Genomic DNA, 15,786 nt, shown 5'->3' with positions numbered 1-15,786 from the left:
TCTACTAGCTGGCTGTGGCAGCCCTCCCCCTCTTCTCCCCCCCTGTTTTGGGGCCTCGCAGCTGACCCCCACCCGCATAAGACTGTTGAGAAGACAGGAGCACTGCACAGCAAGGGGCTGGCCTCGACCCCATCCCCATCCAGCCATCCCCCAGAGCCATGCTGTCATCCCCCCGCAGGGTTGTCCCCCCCTCAGCGATCGAGCAGCCCCCCACGTGGCATGGCAGAGATCGCAGGGTCCAGCCTTTTCTCTCTTTTATTGTCCACAAAAGCAAAGGGAAACATCACGGCCCGGTGCTGACCCCTCAAAAGGGGATGCAGGACTGTGCCTGTCCCCCCCTCCGCACGGGGCTCAGCACCCCGTAGAGACGTTCAAGCCCCCCAGGGCAGAGATGGGACCCCTGCCCTTGGCTAACAAAGCACTCATGGGTCCTCCTGTTCCTTCTTCTTCCAGGGTGGATGCGCAGGTGCCGGTTCCTGCTCCCGGCTGGCAAGTGAAGCCCTTGGCTGTCCCCACGGGGCACCAAGATGGGCTCCGCAACACCCATCGATGGGGAGAACATCCCCATGTCCAGAGCCAGCCTTGCCTTGGGTGAAGACAGCTCAGTGTGTGGATTAGGAGAGGACAGACAGACAGACAGACACCCATCTCCAGCACAAGAGGAGACGGGAAGCACATCTGAGCGCAAACCAGCTTCATGCACAAACTGCACGCCAGCTCTCGGTTCCCCGGACGGACAGACAGACAGCAGCTCACCAGGGCTGGCTCAGTCCCCCAAACAGGGCACAGCAGCATGGCACATCCCGGCAAACCTGGCACCCGCTTTCGCGCCGGCTGCCAAAGCCGTGGACTCCCCAGCGTCCCCACACGTCCCTCTCCACAGCACAGTGGCCAACCTCCCTCTTCTCCAGCAAAGCCCCTTCAGCTCTTCTTATGGATCCAGGGTTTGGAAAATCACTGTTGAGGTCCCGGCTCCCCAAGCCACCGCTGCACTGCGGGGACAGATGCTGGTTCCGCCGCAATGCACCGAGGGTCAGTACCAGGGGTCTGCCCGGTGCTGCTGGTTGTAGAGCTGCAGTTTGATCTGGTCTCTGATCTGGTTGATGAGGATCTGAGCCAGCAAGATGCCCACCAGCTGCAGGAGAGGAAGAGGAAGAAGGATGCCAGGCAGCGTCATCCCGCTGTCCTACAAGCGGGTTACGCAGCTCCAGGCGAGCATGTGCCCGACATTTGCACCGCCCACCCCACACCCCAAATCCTGCCCCGACTCCCCCAGAGTTGCAATTAGACGCATCGTTAAAGCGACTCCCAAACGACACGGAGAGCAAAGCAGAGCTGCAGGACAGTCCCTTCATCCCGCCAGTCCCCCCCACCCCGGTACCTGGGGGACGGCCAGCCCCAGGGCGATGCCCCCCAGCAGGAAGAGGTTGCTGTGGATCCAGTTGACCAGCTTGTCGATGCAGCCGTTGGTGTAGATGAAGGCGCTGGCCTCCAGGTAACTCATGGCCTGCATCCCCTGCCCACACATGGTGTTGATGACAACCTGGGACGGGGGGACAGGACACAGAGGGGTTGGGGACAAAACGCACCAGGCTGGAGGGTGTCCCTGCCTCTTGGGGGGGCAGCCGTGGGGGCAACCGGGAACTCTGCCCTTGCCTCGGCGCCAGTCGGGGTATCCCTCTCCTCTGGGCCCAGCCCGCCCTTGGCGTCCCCCAGCCCCATCCCTCCACCGCTGGGTTCCCTAAGCGCCCCCAGCCCCCAAAAAGGGACAATACCTGGGGGTGGCAAGGTTGGCAGGGTCCCTGCCTGCCTGCAAAAAGCCCCCACGCACACCCACAAAGCGGGGCTTCATCCTGACCCCACCACAACATCCCCAGCCGGGGGTCCCCAAACCCGGAGGGCAGATGGGCTCCCATACATTGCCAGTGGTATTCCCTCTCCTGGGGAGGGGTCTCCAGGCTCAGCACATCCCCGAGGGATGGGAGGAGAGATGCAAAGTGGGGTTCCCCTGAGGACACCCGGGGTCCCCCCGATGATGCCATCCTCACCTCGTCGGTGTCCCGCAGGCAGCAGGAGAAAGGGACGGAGCACCGTTCCCGGCTGGGGTTGGCGGCGGTGCAGTTGAAGTACATGTTCTGGGACCAGTCCTTGTAGGAGACACCCCCGCAGCAGCTGAACTGCGGGGAAGGGCATGGGGCGCTCAGCGGGGAGGGGACCCCGGCCCCCTGAATTGCGGGGACACACACGCAACAGGAACAGTGGGACAACGGGGCACGGGATGGCGGGCTTCACGGGCAGCAAGTGACAGCCCTCGCAAGCCCACCTACGTCCAGCTTGCCCCATCACCACTGTCTTTAGGGACTGCTCCCGGTTTTAATAGGCCCTACGTAAACACAGGCTCCAACAGAGACACTCTGAGGGGGTGTCTGTGCCCCCCCACCCCCTTTCATCTAGGTCTCCCCCACCAGGGCTTCACCACGAACACTAAACCCTCCCAGAGGAGCCACCTAACGTCCTCAACCCAGGAGATCCCATGGATTGAAGGCGAGAGCCAAGACCCCTGAGCCTGACCCACGAGCGGGGACACGTCCTCATCCGTGGGAGGGTGATCACGCCTCCCCCTCACACCTCCTTCTGCCCGAAGTCAATGAGGTTCTGCAGGTCCAGGTCATCCCGGTAATGCACGATGGCACCGTTGATGATCTCGCTGACCTTCCCGCGCGCCTGCGGAGGAGGAGGACATCAGCAAGGTCATCACCCAAACAGGACAGGCTCGGGGTCATCTGGCCCCCCAACCCCCCCACCCCAGCAGTACCTTATCGGAGAAGACGAAGCCCAGCACGCCAGCCGCCAGCTGCAGGAGGAAGATGATGGTCAGGCAGACGGAGAACTGCGGGCGAGAGGAGTATGATGGTGTGGGAGGGCCCACAGAAGAGACGCCGAGGTGCCACGGCGGGGTGGGGGGACACCCCGGGAGGGACCCGCCGTCCCCGGGGACTCACCGCCTGCAGCAGGCAGATGTTCTCCCGCAAGGAACCGACGCAGCCGCAGAAGGTGATGAGGAAGGTGAGGACGCCAACCACGACGAGCAGGATGGTGGGGTCCACCGCCAGGCAGGCCATCGCCGCCTCTGCCGCGGTGAGCCGTCACCAGCAGCCCCCCAGATCCCCCTGGATCCCGCATCCCGCTCCCCTGGGGACGGGGCGACCCCCCATCAGCAGGCATCCCTACCACGGTGCCGGCTCAGGATCGGCCCCACTCTCCCTCGGCCGGGCCGGGGGGGGGGGCACCAAGGATCCTCGCTACCCCCACCCCGAGCCCCCCAACCTCACCTGCGTGCTTCAGCAACCGGGCGTAGACCCCCACTGCCACCATCACCATCGAGATCACCTGTAGAGAACAGGGGGGGGCAGTTTGTGAGCTCCCCACCCCAGGCACCAGCACCTTCCTGTACCAGGGGTCCTGGCTGCAGCCCCCATGGAGTCGGTGCTGCAGACGGGGCACCAGAACCGGACCCTCTGCCTCAGTTTCCCCTTGTCACACGCCCCCTCACACCCCCGTATGGACCCGGCTCGCGGCGTTCCGGCGTCACGGGTGGGACAGAGCCCACCGCCAGCGGCCCCGGCGCACGGGAGGTCACCTCCATCCCCACCAGCCCTTCCCCGCTGTGGGTGGCTGGACCCGGGGACGGAATTTGTCAAAAGCGAGAAACTTCCTCAAAAAAAAAAAAGTGATTTCAAACACGGAAACAGCCCTCCAAAAAAATCCCAACCCTCCCCCCTCAAAAAAACCCATGCAAAATATAACACCCCCCCCAAAAAAAACCAAACCAAAACATTTTAAAAAAAACCCAAAATTAAAAAAAAAATTTAAAAAAAACCCAACATTTTTTAACACCCCCCCAAAAACCCCAAACATAAAAAAATCCCCCCAAAACCATTAACAAAAAAAAAAACAACGAAAGACCCCAAAACACGGATAGCGGTGTGGCTCCCACACACGGGGTATCCCTGGGGGTGGGCTGGGGACAAGACGGGGGGGGTCCGTCTGCACCCCCCCTCCCAATCACTGCTCTGGGGGGGGGGGGGCTGTGCCTGCGCGGGGCCAGGATCGGGCCCAAAGGCCGGCGTTTTGGTGGCGATGGCACCTGGGTGGGCGATATCCCCCCCCCCCCCCCGTGACCCTGCCTTGGGCGGGGGGTGACACCCCCAAAGGGCTGTGGCAGCCCAAAGGGTGGGCTTGGGGGCAGGGAAAGCAACAGGTCTGGGGGGAGGAGGGGGCAACCACCGGGGGGGGCAGCCCTAAAAGTCTCCAGGGATGGGGGACCCCACTCCCGCAGCGATAAGGGGGCGTCTCGGGGGGGTCCCAGGGATGGAGGGGAGGGTCCCGAAGACCCCCCGGGGATGGGGAGGGGCGGCGATCCTAGGATGCTGGGGTCCCTGCTGAGACCCCCGGGGAGGGGGGGGGTGTCCCAGTGGGGTCCAGGGACCGGGACAGTCCCGGAGGTCCCCGGTGAGACCCCCGGGTGGGAGGGTACCGATGGGTGCCCGGGGATTGGGGGGGGTCCCGCCCCGCCGGCACTCACCCAGAAGAGCATGTTGAAGAAGAAGAGCACGTACTTCACCACCGGGCTCACGAAGGAGAAATCGTCCCCGCGGGGACCGGCGCCTCCCACCGCCCGCCCCGCCATGGCCGAGCCTGACCGGGCCGGAGCGGAGCGGGTCGAGCCGCCGCGACCGCCGCCGAGCCGGGCAGCGGCCCGCCCCCTCCGTTAACCGGCCGCTCATTGGCCCGTCTAGCTCCTTCTGCCTTCCTATTGGCGGCTCGCCCCGTCGCTCTACCGGCCCCCTTTTACTCCCTCCCGAGCGCACCTGTTCGCGCCCCCACCCGCCCCGGCCTTAAAGGGCCAGCGCCCCTCCTCCTTAAAGGGCCAGCGCACCCTGGTTTTAAATCACGTGATGAGCCAGGATCGGTCCTGAATCCTTCCAGGCTGACCCCGCGGCCTCGCCTTCCCCAAAACTGCCCGAATTGTGCTGTTCCTCCCCCAAAGACCCCCAGCCCGTGGGCACGTGGGTAGGTGGGTGTGTTGCATTTTATAATTATAATTTATAATTGACTTCTGCCTTCGGTGGCAGCCCTCAGGAGGGACACGAATGGACAGCTGGGGCTATCGCGGGGACGGCAGGGACACGAGAGAGCCCTCGTCCCTGAAACGTGCTCAGCTGGGGAGATTCGGGGTTTCCCTGAAAGGGTGTGGCTGAATATCTGACCCCCAATTTGCAGAAATCACCCCAAAACTGGCAGTGCTGACGGTCGGTCCCCAGCGACCTCACCAACACAGGGAAGCAGGAGCCCAAACCCCAGAAATTCCCTTCTCTGCTGCTAAAATCTGTGAGCTACATAAAAAAATTGGAAGCTTTGGTGGATTTCATCATGTTTCCCTTTATTTTGGGGTGTCTGGTGGGGAGGAGGAGGAGGATGAAGAGAACGGATCCTTCCTCCATCACAACACTCCGCTCCATCCCCTCCACGCTCCGTTTGCTTGCCTCGTTTACGTTAATTACAGGCTCAGCCCAGGACACGAGGAAGCAGCAGATCCCTTCCCGACCCGGATCCAAGCCTCAAGTCCCATTTTTTGCTGAATTTTTGCACCTATTTTTTTGCATCACGCTTTCGGTTTTCATGGCTGGTGTGGGCAGAGGCAAGAGCTGTCGCCTTGTCCCATCACTGTGGCATGACCGTGCCACTGCAGGGACAGGTCCCCTTTGCTTGGGGGGAGCACCACCCCCCCATTATTGTTATATTTATTAAATTTATTATTATAGTATTATTATTTATCTTCTACGCCAGGGTTCATCATGGCTGGAAAGCCCCGGGGAGCAGCTGCTGGCGCCAGCACAGCCCTTCCTGGAGGCAGCCAAGAGCTTCGGGCAGAGGAACTGAAACCCAAAATCCCCTTCTTACTTCTAGGGTCACCAAAGTGCCACCGCCACGATGGCACCCAGCCTGTGTCACCCAGGAGCCACCACCTGGCCCCAGCTGCCGCACCCGAGGAGGCATTTGCTTTGGGTGCTGCTGGAAGAAGACCCCATGGCCCCAAAAATGCCTCAGTTGATGCCCGTGGGTCTCCAGAGAGCCCACTCAGGCAACCCACAAAGTCTTGGTGGGGTTGAACACTCCCTGGTCCCCCCAGAAGTGCTTCTGTCCCAGCGATGAAGATGAAGGTGCCCATGTTGGCCCATGGGTGCACCGTCCTCCTGTCAGAGCTATATGTCCGTCTGTCAGACCTGTACATCCACCCATCAGATCTGTGTGTCTCCCATGAGATCTACGTGTCCACCCATCAGAACTGTACGTCCACCCATCAGATCTGTGTGTCCCTCATCAGATCTGTACATTCACTCATCCGATTTACACAGCTACCCACCATATTACATATATATATTTGTCTCCTTCCCACCAGTGCCATCCTCCCCAGATCCCATGACGATGGCAGCAAATGGCTCTGCAATGGCACCGGGCAGGTCCCCAGGGCCTGGCCCCATGGACGTGTCCCCATGGATATCTCCCCATTGATGTCTCCCCATGTATGTGTCCCCATGGATGTCTCCCTGTTGACGTGTCCCGATGGTTGAGGTGGCCCCCAACCACATCTTCCTCCATAGAGGGTTATGCCACCATCCCCGAGACCCGGGGGTCCCCAGGGCAGACCCCGTTGCCTCTGCCCATCCCCTGCCTGTGGTGGCTGTGTCCCACCCCCCTCCCTGCCTCCTCATCCCCCCCCTTCCCATCCCCCTGCCCACAGTGTAGCCCTGCCAGGGAGACCCCGGCCCCGGTTCCCCCTGCCCACGGCTCGGCAGGCCCCCAGGAAAGGGACATCGATGTGGGGGCTCCCTCCTGCTGCACCCCAGGGTCCCGAAATCCCATAGCCGGGTGGGCGACAGGGTGTTTGGGGACAAGGGACCCCGTAATGCCACTCTGCTGTCCCCGTCCTAGGTGCCACCAGCAGCCTCTGGCCGGGGAACCCATGGCTTGTGGGACAGGAGTGGGGTGACACGCACGTCACCACACAGCTGGGGGGACACCCCTCCCTCCCCAGCAGCCCCCCCCCTCCCCAGGTAAGCAGTACCACCGCCGTGCAGGGATGTCCTCGGGGATGCCACCGTCCCCATCAGCACCTGGCTCTGTCCCGGCTGCTGGTGTCCACACCCCACGCGTGTCCCGGGAGGGGGGGGGGGTGTCCTTGCGGGTGACGGGGACGCTGCCACCCTGGATGGCAGACCCGCCGGTGCCGCTCGGGGCTGGCGATACTGCTGGGGGGTCCCGAGGGGACGGGGGAGCCCCCCCTGTGACGGGGACACCGGGGAGCTGGGCGGGCGTGGGGCGGGGAGCGGCTGGGGTGGGAATGGGACAGGGACAGGGACGGGGACACGGACGGGACGGGGACACGGACGGGGACAAACACACCCCCCCCCCCAACACCGCGCCGGCCGCTCCACGCTGCGGGACGCGGGCAGGGGGCGCGGCCAGAAGCGATGGGGCGTGTCTACGGGGCGTGTCCACAGGCGGGGTAGAGGATGGGCGTGTCTGTAGGCGGAGCGTGGGGGTGGGGGCATGTCTGTGGGCGGGGCCACCCCCTCCCAGCCGTCTGCAGCACCGTGCAGCCAGCGTGGAGCTTCGGCGGGCAACGGGGACCCCCCCAACACGGGACTCCCATCCCCAAGCCCCACCCCCCCGGGACCCCCATACCCCATCCCTGCACGGGGACCCCCCCATCCCCCAGCCCCCCCCCCCCCCAACCCCAGGCGGGGCGGACCGGGAAGGAGGGGGAGCCACCCTCCGCTCCGGAGCAGCAGGCTTTATTTGGGGACTGAGAGTGCCTGGGGCGGGTTCGCCCCCCCACCCCCACCCCCGGCTGCGAAACCGTGGGGATCGGTTGTCCCCCAATGGGTGGGGGGACCAGGAGCCCCCCACAGCCCCCCGCCCATCCCTTGGGGCCCCAGCAGAGCCCCCTGCACCAAGCCACCATGCACCCACCCTGCCGCCTCCCCCCAGCACCCCTCCTGCCCACCCCCAGGTCCTTGCCCCCCCCCTTTGCCCGCACCCCCATCCCCGGAGCATCGCCCAAGCCCCGGCCCCCCCCAGACCCCCCCGTTCTGTGGAACCAGGGCCGCATCCTGCACCGGGGTCACGCACGGATCCTCTGTGGGGCTGTGGGTGCCCTCAGGCACCGAGACCTTTCAGGTCACCCAAGGCCACCGTTGTTCCTCCTCCTCCTCCAGCTGCAGCTCCGGCCTCCTGGGCTGGACCCCGCACCGAGGGTGATGGGTGACAGTGAGCAGGGGCTGCGGGACCCCCCTCTGCCACCCATGGGCACCCCAGCCCAGCTGCGCCCCACAGGGCAAGGAGCAGCGCCCTGATGTCCCCACACAGAGCAGCTCCCGTCCCTGTCCTCATCCTTATCCTCATCCTCATCCCTGTCCCCATCCTCATCCCCGCCCCCATCCTCATCCCCCTCTCCATCCTTGTCCCCACCCTCATCTCATTCCCATCTCTGTCCCCATCCTCATCCTCATTCCATCCTCATCTTCATGCTCATGCCATCCTCATCCCGTTCCCATCCTCATCCCCCTCTCCATCCTTGTCTCTGTCTCCACCCTCATCCCATTCCCATCTCTGTCCCCATCCTCATCCTCATTCCATCCTCATCTTCATGCTCATGCCATCCTCATCCCGTTCCCATCCTCATCCCCATCCCCATCCCAACTCCAGCTTCAAAAAGGAGCCAGGAGCAGACCAGAAAACCTGTCCCCAATCAGAAGCCCCTATTCCCAGCCGAATTAGGGGGGTCAGTCACCAGATGGACCCCCCCATCCCGCAGCACCCACCTCGGCCCCTGCAGCACCGCCTCCCACAGTGGCAGCCGACCAGGATCCCAATGGCCACCACAGCGAAGGCGGCGGTGAGGATGCACACCATCATGATCATATCCGGCTCGGCATTTTTTGGGACCTCTGCGGAGCGACATGGAGATGTGGGAACAGGAGCCGGACCCCCCCCCCAATGATGTTTCCTGCCTCGTGCGCCAGGCTGGGGGGAACCCCCAAAAGTGCCAGGGGGTGCAGAGCAAGGGGCACCAGGCACCACCTAGATGGGGAGAGGGGCTGGTCCCGGTGATGGAGCAGGTGATGGAATGGGGGGGACCCCAAACTGGGTGGTGTCACCCACGCACCCACCACCCGTCCCCCCAGCACGACCCCGCTCACCTGCCACGGCGGGCTGCAGCACCAGGCTGCAAAGGAGCTGTGGGGCGGTGTCGGTGTCACCAGCCACGTAGCAGGAATAATTCCCAAAATCGGGATCGCTGATGTTCCTCAGCAGCAGGGACACGCCGGCATCCCCCGGCTCCATGGCACAGAAGGCGACTCTGCCCCTAAACCTGCTGTTCGGCTCCTCCGGCGGGTGCCAGCCCGGCTCCGGCGGTGGGTGCCAGCCCAGGCGGTGGCTGAGGACGGGGACAGGGTGGTGGGCGCCAGCCTGCTGGGTGCAGGTGAGGGTGACTCCACGCAGGCGTCCCCAGGGCTGGGTGCCGCAGGGCAGGCAGGCGTCCTCGCCGACGGATGCCGTGATGGTGATGGGGGGCTGGTCTGTGGGAGGTGGGGGGGGACACAGGACACAGTGGGGTCACCCTTCCCGCGCTGGCCCCTCCAATTCCCCCAGGAGCCCCGGGATGGGGACATGGAGCTGGACAACCCCTGGGACAGGGGGATGTGGGGGGCCCTGTTGGATCCCAGGTGCTGGAGGGGCATTGGGGATGGGAGGGGGACGACACTGGTGAGGATGATGCTGCTGGCACCAGGGGTTGAGCAGTGGCTCCTGCCAAGGCCAAGGCGATGCCAAGCAGCCGCTCGGTGAGTCACCAGCACCATGCCGGGAACCGACCCCCCTTGCCTGCAGGCAGCTCCTGCCTGCAGCCCGGCCTCACCCCACGCCTGTGGGGTCTCCCACACTGTTGTCCCCATGCGGGGGAGGAAACGGGGTGTGAAGGGGGAGTCCCCGGGGGAGGGGGGGGTCTCTGCCTGGACGCCCCCCCAACCCACTGCTGGTGGGTACCTGCCCAGCCAAGGAGGGGAGCCAGGGCCCAGAGCACCACGACGGGGACCAGCACCATCCTGCCGGCATCCGGACCTGCCACCTGGGCAGCACCCAGAGAAGACGGTCTTGTCACCGACACCAGTGGGTCACCCTGAAACCAGCCCCCCACGGTGAGGGAGGAGACCCCGGGGACATGCAGCCCACCCGGGGTGAGCAGGGAGCAACGGGCAGGGCAGGGGCAGGCAGGGCACAGCTGGGGAAGGCAGGGGCCGGGGTGCTTATAGGGCAGGGTCTGGGGCATCTATAGGGCAGGGTCCAGAGTGGTTATAGGGCAGGGTCTGGGGCAGCTATAGGGCAGAGTCTGGGAGTGGGCAGGGTCCGGGGCAGGGTCCAGCTGTAGGGCAGGGTCCAGAGTGGTTATAGGGCAGGGATTTAGGGTATCTATAGGGCAGGGGTTTGGGGTATCTATAGGGCAGGGTCTGGGGCAGATATAGGGCAGGGTCCAGGGTGGTTATAGGGCAGGGGTCTGGGGTATCTATAGGGCAGGGGGCCGGGGCGGGTGTAGGGCAGGGCGGTGGGCAGCAGCCCCCGTCCCCCCCGGGATGCTCCGGGGCCCGGCAGCCCACTCCCCCCCCGTCCCCGTTCCCACCCGGGAATGTGGGGGACGACACCCCCCGCCCGCCCCCGCGCCCCTCACCGTGGCGTCCCGGCTGCCGCCCGCCGGCGCCGCACCGACCCCCGGGAGCCGCCCCGCCGCCACCGCCCCGACCACGCCCAGGCCCCGCCCCGCCCCCGCCCCTCGCTGCGCTGGGAAGCACCGGACGGAGCAGCCGCACTCGGGGGGGGGGCGGGGCTGGGATGGGCCTGTCCCCGCCCAGCTGTGCCCCGCCCAGCTGTGCCCCGCCCAGCTGTGCCCCGCCCAGCTGTGCCCCATCCAGCTGTGACTCACGTAGCCGTGCCTCATCCAGCTGTGCTCCTGCCAAACCCAGCTGTGCCCCATCCAGCTGTGACTCACCTAGTCGAGCCCCGCCCAGCTGTGCCCCACCCCACCCAGCTGTGCCCCTCCCCGCCCACCCATGGGTGCAGCCGCCACCGCCCCACTCCTGCCTACACGTGGGGTCTCGGGGCAGGGGAGAAGCGAGGGCTCTCGGTCAGAGACACTGAGGGGGCGCAGGGGGGGACGGGGGGGTCCCCATCGGGCCATGGGGTGACCTGGGCAGAGGTGGGGGCCGTAGGGGCCGCGGGCCTCCCAGAGACATGAGGACGGGGGGCCTGGGCGGCCCAGAGCGCCGGGTCACACCTGGCTGCAAGAGTGCTGGGGGGGGACAAGGGGGGGAAGCCAAAGTCTGCAAGAGACGGGGAAAAGTTGTCGGTCTGGGGGGGTCAGCACAAAACATGGAGCGTTTCTGGAGTTGGGGGTGATACGTGGGGTACGCGGTCATCACCTGCCTTGTGGGCTGTACGGAACACCGCCTGCTCCTGTACGGAACAGATAATATAACATTACATCATAACGTAACATAATGTAATACAATATAATATAGTATAGTGGAATTAGAATAGAATAGGTTAGATTAACACTACCTCTCTCTCTCCTACAAGTCACTACAAAGATACCACTAGGAAAGCAAGTATCTGTCTAGCCATTACAAGAACAAAGCAAATATCTTTATATTACAAGTTATTACAGAATTGCGGCTAGTGACATAAGTATATACAATACTTACAAAAACATACTATAATAAGGTATTTTATATTACATACAAAATATATAATATTTATATTTTATATTATATCCAAAATATGGAATATTAATATATGAAAAGACATGACATGACATAACATGACATGATGTGGCATAATATGATATAATATAATATAATATAATATAACATAATAGAATTAGAATAGAACAATATTATATCTACCTGTATCTATCTACTACAAGCCACTACAAAATTATCACGAGGAAAGTGAGATATATATATATATATACACACTTTCCTAGTGGTAATTATATATGTGTGTGTATATATATATATATATATATATGAAAAACCTCCAAGACTAAAGCAAATATATCAACATTACAAGTCATTACAGAATTCCCACCAGCGATGTAAGCGTATACTGAGGAACTCTTACCGGCGCGCAGCTATAAATAAATATAAATACCTGGATGTGGGGTGTGAGGTGTCGGGGCACGACCCGCACGAACCCCAAAACCTCGGTGATGGCCAAGGGTCACTTCCAAGATGATCGGTGTCACCAAGTCAGCCAGGCGTCCCCACGAGGGTCTGTCTGTCCAGGAGACAGACCTCCTGCACGGAAGCTCCTGCAGAGAAGCTCAGTTTGGGTAGATAGGTCTGGTGGCCAAGACCATGGCCGTCTGCCCACTGGTGTCAGTGGCAAACCCTGAGCAGGGATGGCTCCCGGGGCCATGCTGCTGAATGGCATTTATGTCATATTTGATTTGTTTAGATTCGTTAGTGGAAAACTAACGAGGAGAGTCCACGCGCTAATTATGTACAAGGTGACGGTTGTGTTGGAAGTTAAATATTAAATTTTTAGACAAGGACCAAGACGTGCCATGGTGCAGGCATCTGCCCACCGTGGGGATGGGATCTTGTAGGCGTTGGTGCCACCAAGCCAGCACCACCGGGGTCTTCAGGTGGTGGGCCACCACCTTTGCCCAAGGTCATCATGGTGTTGGCCAACTGAGCACCATGGGTTGGAAGAGCAACTGAATTTCATTAAAGACTTAACTGGATTGACCAAAAGGGATTGTGATCTGTACAGCCAGGTATGTCTTCTGGGCCATGTGTGTCCCAATCATCATTAGTGCTTCAGCCAACCATTACTCTGTAAACTGGTGAAAATTGGGACCGGTTAAATTATGGTATCTTTGCCAATTCATATTATTAACACGCGTGTCAGCTGCCAAAATTCCAGATTATAAAAAATACCATTTGTAATTGGGGATTAATTATTAGACGTCCATGAGGTAGGTGTCCAGGTGAGGATCATTAGGAGCTGGTATTTGTCCTGTTTAAGCTGGGTGTGATCGCAATGCGGAATATAATTACCGTGGCTCCTCTTCCCTGCCCAGGCTGAATTTGTGCCTCGGAGTGTTGTAATGCTTCGAAAGGCTGCAGTCAATAATTTGGGGTGCTGGGGAGTAATTATCCCAAATGAGGTGGATACCAGGATGCTTTGGGGGCAGGTTCTGCTGACCACCCAAATTCGGCATCTAACGGTGGTGAAGCAACCCAACAACCTGATTCATTACCCACCGGAGAAATCACGTTCATAAACTGAACAATGCGATTGCCATCCCAGCCCTGGGAGAAGGGAATGAGCATTATTGTCATTGCTAGATGCGACCTAATCATTATACCATAATGATTATGAGAGGGAAAGGAAATTTAAGGAGTTTTCCCCCAAAACCCTTCTTAATCCTCATTGCCCACATGTTGGTTTTGAATCCAGGCTAACTGCCAAACAAGATATTGGGATGAGGAATAAGGTTAAACCAAGGATCCAGGGAAGACAACCTGAGTAACAGGCGGTTTGGCTATCCACTGCTCAGAAATGAGATGGTTGACCCACTTCTACGTGGAGCTTCAAAGAGGTATTTGGCAGGAGAACAGTCTTATTGCAGATGGTTAACCTGGACAGTTCATCCAACAGACAACTGATGATCATCATTTACACCTGAAGCTGAGGTTACGCCATGGTTGCCATCAAAAGCTTTCCAGATCGGACGATGAAGACCAGTCATAGTCTACCGGTTGCCTAAAGCAGCGACCATTCTGTCAAGGTGATGTTGCCACCTGTGATACGGGGAGGGACTGGTTGAGGTTTGGGACTCACTGGTCCTAGTGCCAAGTCATGGTTGAGTTTTAAGAAGTGCATTCAGGAAAACCATTGGACTGGGGATGATGAGAGATGTGGAATATCCACCAAATTACTCTGGATTCAGCCCGTCTCTGTATATCTTTATTTTTGAAATGTGATCCATCATCTGATGGTGTGCAAACCATGGTCCTAATCCCAAAACGACGTGTTTCACATGAGCTTGAGGGCATGGGTAGGCCACACCTAAACTACTGTCAATCTCTAGCCTGGTTAAAATATACTCCCATTTATTGGGATATATTTTATAAAATCTACTTGCCGTGAGGACAACAAGTATCTACCACCCCTCAGGCTCTCCTAGGTGAGCAGGTAGCCAGTCCACCATCACGCCATCGGAGGTGAGGTCGGTGAGTGTGTTGTGTGGGAGATCAACATCAATGCTTTCAGGCTCCTTTGGACAAGGGATCTGCTGGGTGGTTCCACCTGGATCCTTGATCCATGCCCTAGACCCACATCATCAGACCAAGCCTTCATGTCCTGGGTGTCCCCCTTGACCCAGTCATGGTGTGCCATGAGCATCAACATCTTCTGGATTGCGCTGGGCTGTGGGATTCCCTGGGGAGCAGGAGGAGACTTTCCCCATCTTTCAAGGATGGGGAACGGGGTCCGTATTTTAAGGGTGCTTCTCCAGCGATGAGTCCAGTATCCAACAGGGAAGGACCCAGTAGAGGTTTATCCCATGGTGACCACCACGATGGGGAACATTGCCACCCCAAGGTTGACCCAAACCATAGGGAAGCTCATTGGGCTTTACTGGGAGCTTGTTGCCACAATCATCCTCCTTCTGCAAGTCCTCTACGTAGGCTGAAGGGGTCTCCATGTGTTGTTGGGCCATGGCCCGATGTTGTAAAACATTGTGTATCCAGAAATGAGATGCCTTGTCACGAGTACCTGTCCATCCCCGTCCTCAGAAGCTGCACTTCTGCAGGTGGGCAATTATAATGAAACTTGGGATTTGGCCTTGCCAGGATTCTCCAAGTCCTGAAGTTCCCAGGACTTGTAGGAGCTCCTTCTCATTGAAGGGTGACCTCAACTTGGGTGTCTGCTGTGAGGTGTGGGGGGGAATACACCACCTGCCAGGTTACACCAAAAAATCAAACCGTTTGGTTGGATCCCCATCATTCACCTTCAGGGATGGAGACCCCCTTCCCTTCCAGGTGGGCTGGGATGTGGTTACACCTTCTCCAGACCTTACCAGAGGAATCCCCTCCTGTTAAAATGTCATCTAGGTGTTGATATACCATCACCCCCCGGTTCTGGTGGGATTTGTTGGGCTCATGGACAGGGAATTTACGCAGGGAATGAGTTTGCTGAATAATATCCCCTCGTTCTCCATCCTGAATAAGAGCAGTTATGGCCAGAGTAGCTTCAGGGCCAACATGACCTTGTCCTACATGAGTCACTGGTGGGTACAGCCTGTGATAGAAAGGCAGTAGACTGCTCGGTCGGTGTTTTATCCATAGAGACCATGGGGTTTTGAATCTGAGGGTTTGCCACCCAAGTAGTGCCCAACGAACTACTTATGGTCTGGGATTTTAATATATCCATGCTTAATATATTTATAATAGATAATACATTGCACGGATCCCGTAGCTTCTGGGTGCCTGTCTGACCGGCCTGTCCCAAACCCTATTCCTCCAGGAGACCCTATAAACAGCTCTGGTTTGGGTCTCACTCCTCTCTGTCGGGGTCTTTTTGTGCCAGATCACTTGGTTTTAAGAAGGGGGCTTCAGTCTCCTACCAGAGTTGGTATTTGTACAAAATTTATATCAA

General features: G+C 59.7%; 2 protein-coding genes across 2 annotated transcripts; both read right to left on the bottom strand.

Moving 5' to 3' along the window:
• Nucleotides 1-910: 910 nt before the first annotated feature.
• On the bottom strand, nt 911-4,781 carry TSPAN33 (tetraspanin 33). Its single transcript, XM_069801474.1, has 8 exons — nt 4,586-4,781; nt 3,333-3,390; nt 3,003-3,130; nt 2,816-2,890; nt 2,629-2,724; nt 2,049-2,177; nt 1,382-1,543; nt 911-1,135 (listed from the first exon to the last, which is right to left on the bottom strand). Exons 1-8 carry the CDS (start codon nt 4,688-4,690, stop codon nt 1,034-1,036), a joined length of 855 nt encoding a protein of 284 aa, XP_069657575.1. The 5' UTR covers nt 4,691-4,781; the 3' UTR covers nt 911-1,033.
• Nucleotides 4,782-8,111: 3,330 nt separating this feature from the next.
• LOC138689067 (uncharacterized) lies at nt 8,112-14,848 on the bottom strand. The gene is made up of 8 exons (XM_069802327.1): nt 14,768-14,848; nt 13,385-13,436; nt 11,170-11,367; nt 10,793-10,902; nt 10,114-10,195; nt 9,267-9,647; nt 8,889-9,014; nt 8,112-8,303 (listed from the first exon to the last, which is right to left on the bottom strand). Exons 1-8 carry the CDS (start codon nt 14,846-14,848, stop codon nt 8,224-8,226), a joined length of 1,110 nt encoding a protein of 369 aa, XP_069658428.1. The 3' UTR covers nt 8,112-8,223.
• Between the last annotated feature and the right edge of the window lie 938 nt (nt 14,849-15,786).

This window comes from Haliaeetus albicilla, chromosome 14 (genome assembly GCF_947461875.1).
Source record: "Haliaeetus albicilla chromosome 14, bHalAlb1.1, whole genome shotgun sequence".
Taxonomy (NCBI): Eukaryota; Metazoa; Chordata; class Aves; order Accipitriformes; family Accipitridae; genus Haliaeetus; species Haliaeetus albicilla.
This window is presented reverse-complemented; position numbering and strand designations above follow the sequence as displayed.

Excerpts from the sequence above, each read along its gene's own strand:
- LOC138689067 (XM_069802327.1), bottom strand. The coding sequence starts at position 14,848 with ATGGCCCAACAACACATGGAGACCCCTTCAGCCTACGTAGAGGACTTG. Across the intron at positions 10,903-11,169 it reads GGTGGCGGCTGCACCCATGG|CGCAGCGAGGGGCGGGGGCG; the intron begins GTGGGCGGGGAG and ends GGTGCTTCCCAG. Across the intron at positions 9,015-9,266 it reads GCTGCAGCCCGCCGTGGCAG|AGGTCCCAAAAAATGCCGAG; the intron begins GTGAGCGGGGTC and ends GTCGCTCCGCAG.
- TSPAN33 (XM_069801474.1), bottom strand. The coding sequence starts at position 4,690 with ATGGCGGGGCGGGCGGTGGGAGGCGCCGGTCCCCGCGGGGACGATTTC. Across the intron at positions 3,391-4,585 it reads TCTTCAACATGCTCTTCTGG|GTGATCTCGATGGTGATGGT; the intron begins GTGAGTGCCGGC and ends TGTTCTCTACAG. Across the intron at positions 2,891-3,002 it reads ACATCTGCCTGCTGCAGGCG|TTCTCCGTCTGCCTGACCAT; the intron begins GTGAGTCCCCGG and ends TCTCGCCCGCAG.